At 44.0% G+C, this 13079-nt stretch overlaps 1 protein-coding gene across 2 annotated transcripts in view; it reads left to right on the top strand.

Moving 5' to 3' along the window:
* B4galt1 (beta-1,4-galactosyltransferase 1) overlaps positions 1-13079 on the top strand; it is a 100579-nt gene that overhangs the window by 70073 nt on the left and 17427 nt on the right. For both annotated transcript variants that reach the window (XM_070008697.1, XM_070008693.1), the window contains one exon: positions 6635-6870. In XM_070008697.1, the coding sequence (XP_069864798.1) occupies positions 6635-6870 (236 nt within the window). The remainder of the gene's footprint in view (positions 1-6634; positions 6871-13079) is intronic.

Here is a 13079-nt window from a genome sequence, read left to right as displayed (position 1 = left end):
GTGGAAAAAGCTAAAGAAAAGCACACTTAAGTTCAAACTCCAGAACTTGTTAAAAAAAAAAAAAAAAGAAGAAGAAAGAAGAAGGAATGAAGCAAGGGAGGAGTAGAGAGAGAGTCAGGAAACGGAGGGAGAAAGAAAACTTTTTAGACATTGATCTTATTAGCTTGATAAAATTGTCTACATGGGATACATGATCTTTAATAATTTCTTCTCAATTTCACAAAGATTTGCCAAAAGATTGCATGACACAGCCAAGGACTGAGTCCTGAACCACTTACTAGCTAATCAGTTGGAAAGCAGTGAACTAGATGTTACAGCCCATTTTGCTGGGGACTGGCTAGTAGCCCAACTAGCATGAAGGCTAGGTGGGAGCCTGTGCTGGGATTGGCTTAGATTAGCACTGCTTTTTGTAGAGGAGCAAGTGTGTGTTTGGGTTTGCTGTACTGGGCAGGGGAATTGTGGGATTTGTCTTGAGTTGAGCTCACACATTGAAGTTATTGAGCAACTTACATGTAGGGCCATGACCTGGACTCCCAGCTGAGTGGCCCACGTGGCGGGGCTTGAGCTGTGGGAGCTGAGGACAGCTCACATCTGCTCATCTGCTTATATAACCCTGCCTCCCAGCTTTCAGAGCCAAGAAAACACACAAGCCAGCCCAGCAGGGCTGAAGGCCTGTGGTAGCACATGCCATGCACCACACAGCAAGGGTGCTTTGGCCTGGTTTAAGGATTGACCCAAAGCATTTAGCTTTCAGCCCTGTGCTTGTAGCTCCAGGCAGTGCCACTAAAACTGGCTGCTTGTCTGCATGATTCTGAAAAGTGTTAATTGTTGCCTTCCTGGAATCTGAGTCTTCTGGGTGTTCTCAGTGTATAGATCGCTGTAGCATGGCAGGAGGTGTACAGGGCACTTGGAGAAGCCTCTAGCTGACACTGTATCCCAGTAGACATTTGACTTCAGATCTGGCACTGCTGAAGCTCTTCAGCCTCAATGGTACGATCTCAGGATACTCAAAGAGTTGTAGAGGTGTCAAGAGAGAGAAGGTACAGAAAGAATTGCCTAATTGGGCAAGGAGGATGAATTGAGGCTCAGTGCTTTTGATGTATTGGAGACATGATAAGGGTTGTGAGGGGGTTACAGATGGTAACAGCAGAATGAGAAGAGGTTGTCAGTGATAAAACTGCACAGAGCCAGTAGAAATCAAGTTCCTTGGTCAGATGCGAACCAGGGATATTTTCATTTATATGTTCATCAGGTTGCTTCTGGAAGAAACTGTCTTATCCATCCTCTTATCTTCCCTCAGCTCACTCCTCTTAGGCTGGCATACAACTTGGCATTTATTTGGTACCTAAAAAGTATTGGTTGATCCAATTTTAAGCACCTTGATACATCCCAGGGAGGGTTTTCTTTAAACACATTGCAGAATAAAGACTGGTTTTATGGTAAACTCTGTGCTATTGACAACGTGTTTTGTGTGTGTGTGTGTGTGTGTGTGTGTGTGTGTGTGTGTGTGTGTGTGTGTGTGTGTGTGTGTGTGTGTGTGTGTGTGTGTGTGTGTGTGTGTGTGTTGGGAAAGAGGAGTGGGAATGAAAGATGGATCAGCTCCATTTGGGTGGTGAGCATTATCAGTTGCTGAAGGAAGCATGGAAGGGAAGAAAGTTTGTATATGCTGATCAATAGGAGTTCATTTGAGTCAGGTTCAGTTTAAGGTTTCATGACAGCTAGCTAGCCATATTCTTTTGGCTCTGGGGTTGGAAGAAAGATGTGGCAATAGAACGATTATTGCTTAAAGCAAATACCTAAGTGAAAACAAAAAAGAATGTCTAGGGAGAGCACCAGTGAAGATGGACATCAAGAAAAGAGGCTGAGGGCTGGGAAGGTGGCTCAGTGGTAGAGCGCTTGCCTTGCATGCATGAGGCCCTGGGTTCGATTCTTCAGCGCCACATAAGCAAAAGAAAAAAGCCGGAAGTGGCGCTGTGGCTCAAGTGGTAGAGTGCTAGCTTTGAGCTGAATTGCTGAGGGACAGCGCCCAGGCCCAGAGTTCAGGCCCCACGACCGGACCCAAAAAAAAAAAAAAAAGAAAAGAGGCTGAGAACACATGGGTAGCAAGTTAGTGGGCACATGGGAGAATGTGATGGTAGCGATCAAAACTTATTTCTAACTCTTCCATCCACGGCACTCATTTCTTCCTGCCTGAATGTTTATCATGCCCCCATAGGTAAGGGAAGATGAGATCAGAAGATGAAATCTGGAAGATTTCTGCAAGATACTGGTTTGGGTCCCTGTTCTCCTTCTCGTTTTTGAGCATCATTGGACATTCAGGTTTTTCTGAGAACTTAATAGTCCATCCAGTCAATCCTTGCAATTTACAAATAGGAAAAACAGTATCTTGAGAATGGGTGGTACTTGTTCAAGGCACATCTAGCAAGTCACTAGTAGAGTTGGGCCAGGGCCTAGGCATCTTTCCCTTGCCTGGGGCTTTATACCTCAGGACTGAATCTGCAGTCGCTGCAAGGACAATTCTAGGTTACTTTCCCATCTGTAAGTGTCTTGTCTAAAGAGTCTGGGCAGTCTGAAATGTGAAATCCTGTCTTCTGTATTGGTTTTAGAAGATGTGAACAAGTTAGTAGTATGGCAGCCCAAATGCTTCTTGGGTTCCCAAAAATAGTGTTGTGCTTAACAGTATCTTCAGAAACAAAGGTAGGGTGGGCTGCAGATGTTGTAGGGCTCTCCTTTTCATGAGCTGGGGAGTTCAGCAGGCCAGGCTTGGGGAAGGATAGAAGTGGAGGGAAGTCCTGAGGCCCTTCTTTGCCTGAAAGTTTCAAGGTTTTTTTGTTTGTTTGTTTTGTTTTGTTTTTGTCGTGGGGCTTGAACTCTGGGCCTGGGCGCTGTCCCTCAGCTCTTCAGCTCAAGGCGAGCGCTCTACCACTTGAGCTACAGCGCCACTTCCGGTTTTCTGGTGGTTTATTGGAGATAGGAGTCTCACGGTCTCTCCTGCCCGGGCTGGTTTTGAACCGCGATCCTTAGATCTCGGCCTCCTGAGTAGCTAGGATTACAGGCGTGAGCCACCAGCGCCCGGCTAAGTTTCAAGGTTTGTGAAGGTAAGCCACTCCGCTCCCTTATTGCCCAACTGGTCCTTGTTAATTACCCCTTCCAAATTTGCTGAGTTGGACTCTCTAGGGGAGGGGACTGAGATTCTATATTTGTACCAATTGTCTGAGGAGATTCTGATGACAGGATTTGGAAAAACTGATCCAGGGTAACCACTGACTTAGTCTTGGAGCACTGTGCTTAGGAAGCTGAGGGCATCCTGAAAAGTTTGGGATGAGTCAGTGGCAGTCTTGTGAAGGACAGAGCTATGAGGCCCTTGGCCTCCCCAAGGGTTGTCAAAGAGATTGAAAGACTGTAGTTCAGTTGATGTCAGACTCTCATTTCAAAATTTGCCAGTTTGAAGAGATAGAAAAGAGCATTTCTGGCAAAAGGGAAGGTGTGGACATACATTTATAGTTTATAATTATGCATTGGGGACAGAGTTGACTGGAAGGCCGTGTTGCCTAGCTAAGGCCACACAGCCCTAGAGCTATTGGAGGCTTTTAGCAGGAAAGCGGTATGACCACAGCTGTTGTATCAGAAGAAAATGAACTAATGGGGACTGATCCTGGGATGAGGAAACTGGATAAATGATGAGGGAAGGATGATGTGAGGAGTGTCCTGGGGAGGGAGAGGAGGAGCAGCTGCTATACCATGCCTGCTGCCGTGCAGCAGGTGAAGCAGGATTATTGCTTCACTTTCTCAGGCGGTTCTCATTTAAGAGAGCAAGTGGCTCTAGGGCTCCTGGAGCCACTCACCAGCGTGTTTCAGGTGAACTTTGATCTGTGCCTGTGCTTCATGTTCTCAGCTGTTCTGTAAAATCTTTTCTTCGTTCTAGTGGTCAGTGTGAAGGTAAATACACTACAGTAGCAGTTCTAAAAGTGTGTTCCCTGACAAAATGGTTTTATAACCAGTAAGTTTGGGAAATGATGGGTTAACAAAGTTAAAGGAGTTTTGGGGCTGGGAAGATGGCTCAGTGGTAAAGTGCTTGCCTTGCATACATGAGGCCCTGGGTTCGATTCCTCAGCACCACATAAGCAGAAGAAGCTGGAAGTGTTGCTGTGGCTCAAGTGGTAGAGCGTTAGCTTTGAGCTGAAGAGCTGAGGGACAGCTCCTAGGCCCAGAGGTCAGGCCCCACAACCAATTAAAAAAAATAAAAAAGTTACTTAATGCTAGGAGCTGGTGGCTCATGCCTATAATCTTAACTACTCAGGAGGCTGATCTGAGGATCTTGGTTTGAAGACAGCCTCACCTCCCCCCCCCCAAAAAAAAAAAGTAAAAGGAGTTTTGTGACCACACTCTGTCAGTGCCTTTGCTATGTGTCTCCTGTGTAAGATTGAGTATGTGGGGTTCCAGCTCTGATTTGACCAAAGTTTTTTGTTTTGTTTGTTTTTTAAGTCAGCCGTGGAGCTAGACCACAGGGCCTGGCACTGTCGAGGCTAGTGCTCTACTACTTTGAGCCTCAGCTCCACTTCTGGTTTTGGGTTGGTTCATTGGAGGTAAGAGTCTTACAGGCCTTCCTGCCCCAGCTAGCTTTGAACTGAGATCCTCAGATCTCAGCAGTCTGAGTAGCTAGGATTATAGGTGTGAGCCACCTGTCCCCAGCTCAAAGGCTATGTTTTTTATTGCACATCTTGTTTGAGTCTTCTGTTTCCTGGAACCATTTGGAAAAAATCTGAAGTGCAAGGAGTTCTTGGCTCTGTCCCTGACTCCCTTGTGTGTGCCTGGACTGTTCCATGTGTGCCGCATGCCCTGAATCTACATCTTGACCATTTCTTTAAATCTACTATCCATATCTCATCAGTTTTTCTGTAAGCAAAATATTCTTACTGATTCCTTCTCCTATTTGGATCCATGTTCTTTTAGGCCAGAAACATTGGAGCCATCCCTGACTAACTCCATCTTTATCCCTTTGTTGCTTTACCCCCTACTATATTTTTTGTGCTGGTCCTGGTGTTTGAACTCAGGGCCTGGGTGCTGTCCCTGAGGTGTTTTTTTAAGTCAAGGCTAGTGCTCTACCATTTGAGCCCGCAGATCCACTTCCAGCTTTTTGGTGGTTAATTGGAGATAAGAGTCTTGTGGAATACAGGTGGACCCATTGCAACAATGAGATGTACAAGTCGTTATGTTGAAAAACGAACTTTACAAATTTGGTGGGGTGTCGGGGGGAGGATCAGGTGAGGGGAAGGGGGAGTATGGGAAGGGGAAACAAAGAGGAGGCAACAATGCTTGATAAGAAATGTACTCGTTATCTTGTCCATGTAATTGTAACTCCTTGGTACGGTATTCTCACAATTTGAAAAAAAAAAAGTGTCTTGTGGACTTTTCTGCCCTGGCTGGCTTCAAACCTTGATCCTCAGATCTCAGCCTCCTAAGTAGCTAGGACTACAGGCATGAACCACTGCCAGATGGCACCCCTTACTTAACTATTTTTTAAAATGTTCTTTCCAGTTTCATTTCTTATCCCCAGTCCCCCAGGGTCTTATTGCTTCTATCCTTTCCACTGAAGTTTGGTTCAGTTCTTTTTTTTTTTTTTTTTTGTCGGTCGTGGGGCTTGAACTCTGGGCCTGAGCGCTGTCCCTCAGCTCTTCAGCTCAAGGCGAGCGCTCTACCACTTGAGCTACAGCGCCACTTCCGGCTTTCTGGTGGTTTATTGGAGATAGGAGTCTCACGGTCTCTCCTGCCCGGGCTGGCTTTGAACCGCGATCCTCAGATCTCAGCCTCCTGAGTAGCTAGGATTACAGGCGTGAGCCACCAGTGCCCGGCAAAATTTATTTATTTATTTATTTATTTTTGCTGGTCATGGAGCTTGAACTCTGGGCCTGGGCACTGTTCTGAGCTCTTCAGCTCAAGGCTAGCACTTTACCACTTGAGCCATAGCACCCACTTCCAGCTTTTTCTGTGTATGTGGTACTGAGGAATCGAACCCAGGGCCTCATGCATGCAAGGCAAGCACTCTACCACTGAGCCACCTTCCCAGCCCCTGGTTCAGTTCTGTATCAGGTCCCTACTGTTTCCCACGACTTTCTGGTTTGAAGCCCACTTCCTCCACAGTGCTAATCTCCACTTTTCACCCTCCCCCACATCCCTTTCCCCAGTTAGGATAAATTCAAAGAACTGTAACCTTTTACATCTCTGCTGGTGGCAGAGCTAGATCGCAGCCTCAGAATTTCTAAGAAAGTGCTTTATCATCTATGCTCACTGATCTTTTACAATAGCCTGTCACAAAAGCCATTTTATAGTGAGTTGGAGAGGTAGAGTCTAGAGTAGAGAGAGTTTCATATAGGAACCAGTCATTTTAGTTGGCCCAGCACTGAGGGTCTAGAATTTAGGACTTTCAACACTGAGGTGTTTCCTGAAATGGTCACTTTAGTGCTGGACATGGCACCCCATGCTGGGCCCAAGTGCTTTTTGCACAGCTATGCTACCCTCCTCCTCACTACCCCTGAAAAGAAGATAGCTCCTTTGTAGCTGTGACAGTCATCTTGTGCAGACAGAGTGATGCATCCTGTGACTTCCTAACTTTTCCTTCCTTCCTTTTCTCCAGTTGGCCCCATGATGATTCAGTTTAATTTTCCTGTGGATCTGGATCTTTTGGCAAAACAGAACCCTGAGGTGAAGATGGGTGGCCGTCACAAACCCAAAGACTGCATCTCTCCTCATAAGGTGGCTATCATTATTCCATTCCGCAATCGGCAGGAGCACCTCAGGTATTGGTTGTATTACTTGCACCCGATTCTGCAGCGTCAGCAGTTGGACTATGGCATCTATGTTATCAACCAGGTGAGGTCTGGGGAGATGCAGTGAGGAAGGGAGAGTATACAAATTGTGGAAAGGGGAGGGGAGTGATTTCATAGATACTTGGCCAACAGAGCCACCCTTATTTGAACTGTGGATGAACTAAATGCCAAACACTGTGCTTGCCTGTTACTATCTGCTATCATACAAGGAAAATTGCTAGGGTGGGTTTTGATGTCATTCTGTTTTGGTAGTCTTCAGGCAAAATTGAGAGAGGAAAAAAAAGTCAACCCTAATTAGCATAGCAAAGCATGGGTTATTTCCTGACTTTTAGGTAACATCAAACAATTTGTCTTATCCTTGTCTTCTGGGGCACCACAGGAGGCCATGTGCTGGTGAAATGTCTGGAAAGTTTGTTTCAGAGGCAATTTGAGAGTTGTGTATATTGAGCTGTGTCTGAGAAGAGTTTCCCACTCCATAATTATCTGATCCATGGCACATTGGCTTTGCTAAGGGAACTAATGCCAAAGTCTTGCAAGCTTTCATCACTGCTCTGCAGAATCAGACTGATTTCATGAATTAACTTTGTTTATTCCAGTCTACTTGAGGAACATTGTTACTTTCCCAAGAATATAACTTTAGTATTTAGTTTATCCCAAATACTTAAATTTGGAATAAACTTAGGTACAGTGACATGTACCAAATTTCATTGAAACTCATTTGAAGAGACAAAGTATGTTCTTTTGTGCATTGCTCCCAAAGTCTACTTCATTTCAAGATACACTCTGAGTCTGCTGGAAGTAGGAAGACTATTGATAGTTTACTGCTTCCATCAGAGGCTTTTGTGTTCCTTTCATAGGTCCACAAGGCAAGTTAGAAATAGCAGTCTATCCATATAGCATTCTGAGTAGTGGTGGGGCACAATACTGCTGGAGAACCTAAAGAAATGCAAGGTCCCAGTATTATCTATTTGGAAGCTTCCAGTCAACTTTTTGCAAGTGGAACTTGCTTACATCTGGGATCATTTTCTTTTTCTTGTTTTTGGTCTCTAGAACTGAAGAACTGGGGATTGCACCCAAGGGCCTCAAACTTGCTAGGCTACTACTTAAGCTGTACCTGTTCCTTTTGTTATTTTTGTTATTATTAATCAGATAGGCTCTTGATCTTTTACCTAAGCCATCTTCCTCATATTTATGGTCCTTCTATCTCCACCTACTGAATATCTAGGATTACAGGTGTGCACCACCACATTCAACCATCTTTTTTTTTTTTCTCTTCCACGGGCTAACATTTCATCTTACCAGAATTTTTACATTTTTTTCTTTCCTCTTCCCCAACTAGTCTTCCATTCTAGTTTCACCAAAATTAGCCTTTTGGAAAAATAGAGTCCACATAAGTCAAGAAGCAGCTTCAAGTCTTAACTTTTCAGTAAAGAATATAATCTAACACAATAAAGTGATTGTAGGGCCTTGAACCTTGAAAAGAATTGCCCCACTTCGAGTACACCTTATCTACATATTAGGAACTTGGTGTGTTCTCTGCTTTGTAACCCAACTGTAGAAGACAAAGGGATTTTTGTACTTGGTTTTGACTTTGTGCATAATTTGTTGAGCAAGTAAACCTTAAGAGCTACTAGCCTCAATAGAGCTCTTCTTCCTATGCCACATATCTTGTGCTTCCCCCATTTGCAATTAGAAAGAATGCTTAAAATAATAGTGGCTTCCAAGACATCTAGTCCAAAGGTTCCAAAACAGATTTTTAGTACAGAAATATTTGTATCTCATTGAAATGCTATATACATAGTCCCAGTTTACAATAGGTCACAATGATGTTATTCTACTTAAAATGGGGGCCATGCCCCATTTCTATATTATCAGTTTCCCTGCAGCTCAATCACTAACTCCTGACTCCAAAGTGCCTTTTCACTATATCACAGTAATTCTGCTTGAGGCTGTTTAGCTTCTCTCTGAGGTCCTCCACACAGTCTGATGTCCATGGCTGATGTGAGCTTTATGACCTAGCTTTTCTGTTTCCTAGTTAGTGACCTTAGGCAGGCCATATAAGCACTTCAGACCTCAGTTCCTTCCAAGGTAGAAGAGGAAGTGTAATATCTCCCTTAGTGGACTTCCAAGCACCTGGTAACATGTTAACCTTGAGTAAACATTAGCTATTACTACCATTATTTAGGTCTTTCCTCTCTATACTCCATTCTTCCTATCTTTTGCTTCTGTTCAGTACTGTAATGATAAATTCTTTACTGCTCTTCCTCCCTCCTGCTTCTCCCTGATTAATTTTTCTCTTTATCTCATTGTAGAGATTGGGGGTTCCATGGAGTCAGAGGATAATGAATAATGGTGTGAGTTAGATAATGGGATCTCAGAGGACTCAAGGACCATGTGTTGACTTACGAAATTCTTCTTCAGGGGGTTGTGTCTTAAGCCCCATACACAGGAGTGAACCCTCACAGGTTTTTATGGCTCGTACTGTCCATAGGAAGCTGTTAACCACACTATTCAGTGTAGGCCTGGCCCCTATAACAAAATATTTCTCAATAGCCGCCATAACAGCTGTTATCTCAAAATATATGTGCTGGAAGGGTGAGTAGAAGGGGCTTTACCAGTTAAGAAGGAAAAGAGCAAGTGTGGCTTTTTGTCCTCTAGATCACTACCCTTCCTCCTACCCTAGCATATTGGTGTTTATGGATCCCATTAGGGCTCTAGCATATCCCACTTTTACAGCTAAGTGTTCTGTGTTCCAATACCCCACCTTGAGTACTAAGACCTTGGTGTAGAGGCGGATGTCAAGGTATCATAGCAAATGGGGAATGTACTTTGTACTTCCTCATACTTCAGTCCAGAAAGGAAACTGTAAAGTCACCCAAATGTCAGGAAGGCAGATTGCTACCTGTAAGCGTTAGCCCTAAATAAGGAAATGCAAAATGCTTTAAGAATTATCATAATTTCATAATTATACATAGAATTATCATACTATAAAACAAGGAGGCATACAGACACCGCTGGCCAAGTATAAGTGTCTCATAACCATGGTACGCCTTGAACCAGAGCCAGCCACCAATAGCTATTTCTCCATTCCAGATTTTCTGGTGCTTCTGGTCTCCTTACTTAGCTGTCTAAGATCCATCTAATTCTGATCACATCAGTACTTCTCTTTAAACCCTTTCCCACTGCCCAGGGTCAAGGACTTCAGATGCTAAGCCCTGACCTTAGTATTTGAGACCATCTGAGGTCTGATCCTGACCTACCTCCAGACATTTGTCCTTTCTGCCTGTACTCTTGCTTATGTGATCACTTCTGCCTTCTCTGTGGCTTTTTTTCTGAACATCTTTTAAACCTTTTCTCCCATTTCATTAGTTCCATGGAGCTGGAGTTCTGGAATAGAGCTGACTTTTCCTTTCTGCTGTTCCCAGATCACGTAGTGCTTTCCAACAAGTAATAATTACCTGTATGCCTCATTCTGGTCTCTGAATTCCCAGCCCTTCAAGCCAGTTCCTTCCTACCTTTCTGTCCTTGCAGCTCATATATATTCACCTGATTGAAATTTTGAACTTGGGGCATCTCTCTGTGACTCCTGTCTATTTTATTTACACCCGCTTTCAAGACCTCTTGCTCCTGGTCCTCTGGGTGAACTTATGGCTCTTGAAAGTAAAATATTTTTTTTCTTGGCCTGGCCATATGACCTTTGGGAATCTGCACATCTTCTCTTTGGGATCTCTTTGTAAAGCTTCCTGCTCAGTGTGACCAAGGTACACACTGCCTCTGACAACTTTTTCAGGGGAAAAAAGTGAATAACCAGTTTAGCCTTCTGGTTATTCATAGACATAAAACTCATTTGTGATCTTTAGATTTTGGCCAAGTCTTCCAGTAAGGACTTCTCATCATTCTTGCTGAGGGAAGGCTAGAGGTAAGTGCACAATGGCCAGTAACAGAGCTGGCACGTAGACAGACAGAGGTTACCTTAGCTCTCAGGAATGGTCCATTTTTCCATGTTTATTCCCAGAATGGTCCATATGCCCTTGCCTATACCATGAGTCTTACTAGGTCACAAGAGAGGAACTATAGCTTTTGATTAATAGCCACAGAGCCCCTGGGAGCCTTGTCTGCTTGGTATGCTGCCAGGTAGACACACTGACCTAAAGGGCTGTGGGGAAGCAAAAGGAGGAACCAACCATCTGTCACACTGTCCAGGAGTCAAGGTGAGTAGGAGAAGGGGTAACGTTTAGGTCTTGTTGCTTCATATTTTCAGGGTATTTTGTAAGCATCTGTGGAGCACAAAATTTCTGATATGCAAGTTGGACAGAAATGATACTTTCCTCCTATTTAATTAATTAAATTATATATTAACTAATTAATTTTGGTGCCTATTCAGGGGTATTTACCTGATTTAACTTTTTTTCTCTCTCTCCTTTTCATCAGTAAAGTGTTTAAGGATTATAATATGATAGTTCCAGGCTCCTTGTTAATTGTTTTTTTGGATACAGTCCTTTGTACTCTCAGTGAACAGAAGTATCTGGCCCCACAGCTCAGATGCTCTCATTACTAGTCCAGGCAGATGGTTCCTACATGAGGTCAGGATCGTTTGGAGTAAAGTAGACCAGTGGAACCACATCATTAGTGAGGATGGCTGCCTAGGCCTTTGCCCTACTGGTTTGGTTTTTCTCTGATCATCTATGTGCTACCCCTCCCACCTCTCACCCCCAACACTTTTACTTTTCTTTCTTGTTTCAGCTACAGATGCGTGTGAGGATGGGGTCCGAAGGGGGTATTGTTGATCTATACTACCCTCCCCTTCCTTTGACCATTTGGACCTTTCAGAGCCTGTGGGGGGTGGATGTTATGAGTGTGGAAGAGGAAATGGGGAGTATTCATGGCACCACTGTCTCAGTGCTGCTCCTATGCTCTTTTTTCCCCTCTTTGGCCCTGTCTCTCTATTCTCCTGGGGAATGTGTTGAAACACTTACTGGTACTCATCACTGATGAATTGCCTCTCTGGACATTGTTCTGGGAAATGCCTTTTTCTCTGCTCACCTTTGATTCCATGACAAGGAAATGATAACTTACCAGGACTTTGCCTTTGCCCTAGAATAAAGGTGATCAGAATGGGCCCTTTTCCTTTTTTGTAGCCTTAATATTTGGCTCTTTTTCCCTTACTACTTTCCCTTGTATGCATCTTTCTCTCTTTTTTTCTTCCTTTTAGCAGGGGCTTCTTGCCTTTACTTCTTTTCTGTTTATAGCAAAACAAACTGAAGGAGGAACTCCTCTCTGAGATCTGCTTCTTCCTCTTCACCTACCTTCTCCTCTGTACTCTCCGCCTCCTATAAAGAGAGGAAAGCCAACTTACCTACTGCTGCCATCCTAACTACCACTGCCACTGCTGCTGCCACTGCTACCGCCACCGCCACCACTGCCACTACCATCCTGGTAATGTCCTCACATCAAATGCAGAACCAGCTCCTGCTGGACACAGGGAGCTGTGTGAATACTCTTGTGAATGTGCTGTCCTCCAGCCCTGGGGTCTCTTAGACAAGTACACAGGATCACTGGAAACACTGACATTGTTGGAAGCCAGCTTATTGTACAGAGGGCTGAGAGATTTTGCTTTCTTTAAACTACAGTTGAGCTCATATGTATGTATATTTTTATCTTGCTTTTTTTTCTTAAATTCCATATCATCTGCATCTTCTCATTTTACTTCATAGCTTTCATAGTCATTACTTTCTATGCTTTGTAGTAGATCATTGATTTTTTTTTTTTTTGGGGGGGGGGGTCCGGTCATAGGGCCTGAACTCTGGGCCTGGGCACTGTCCCTCAGCTCTTCAGCTCAAGGCTAGTGCTCTACCACTTGAGCTACAGCGCCACTTCTGGCTTTTTTCTTTTTGCTTATGTGGTGCTGAGGAATCGAACCCAGGGACTCTGGCATGCAAGGCAAGCACTCTCACTGAGCCACCTTCCCAGCCCCGAGATCATTGATTTCTACCTCATTAACTTTTCCTCCCTCAAAAGACTGTAGATAATACAGTAGTAAATATCTTTAGGTCTGAAGTTTATACTGTATTGACTTCTTCCAGATTTAGGATCGTTTCCCTAGGCTAGATATTCAGATGTGAGAGTATGGGTGTAGAAACCATGTGGGTCTATTACACATTGTTATGGTTCTCAATGCAAATGGCCAAATTACTTTCTAAAAGAGAAGCCCTTATCTGTTGAAGTACTTTCCTCCAACTTGTATTTAAACAT

This window comes from Dipodomys merriami, unplaced genomic scaffold (genome assembly GCF_024711535.1).
Source record: "Dipodomys merriami isolate MVZ:Mamm:240054 unplaced genomic scaffold, mDipMer1.0.p SCAF_11, whole genome shotgun sequence".
NCBI lineage: Eukaryota > Metazoa > Chordata > Mammalia > Rodentia > Heteromyidae > Dipodomys > Dipodomys merriami.
The sequence above is the reverse complement of the archived record's forward strand: the minus strand, read 5'-3'. Positions and strand labels throughout refer to the sequence as shown.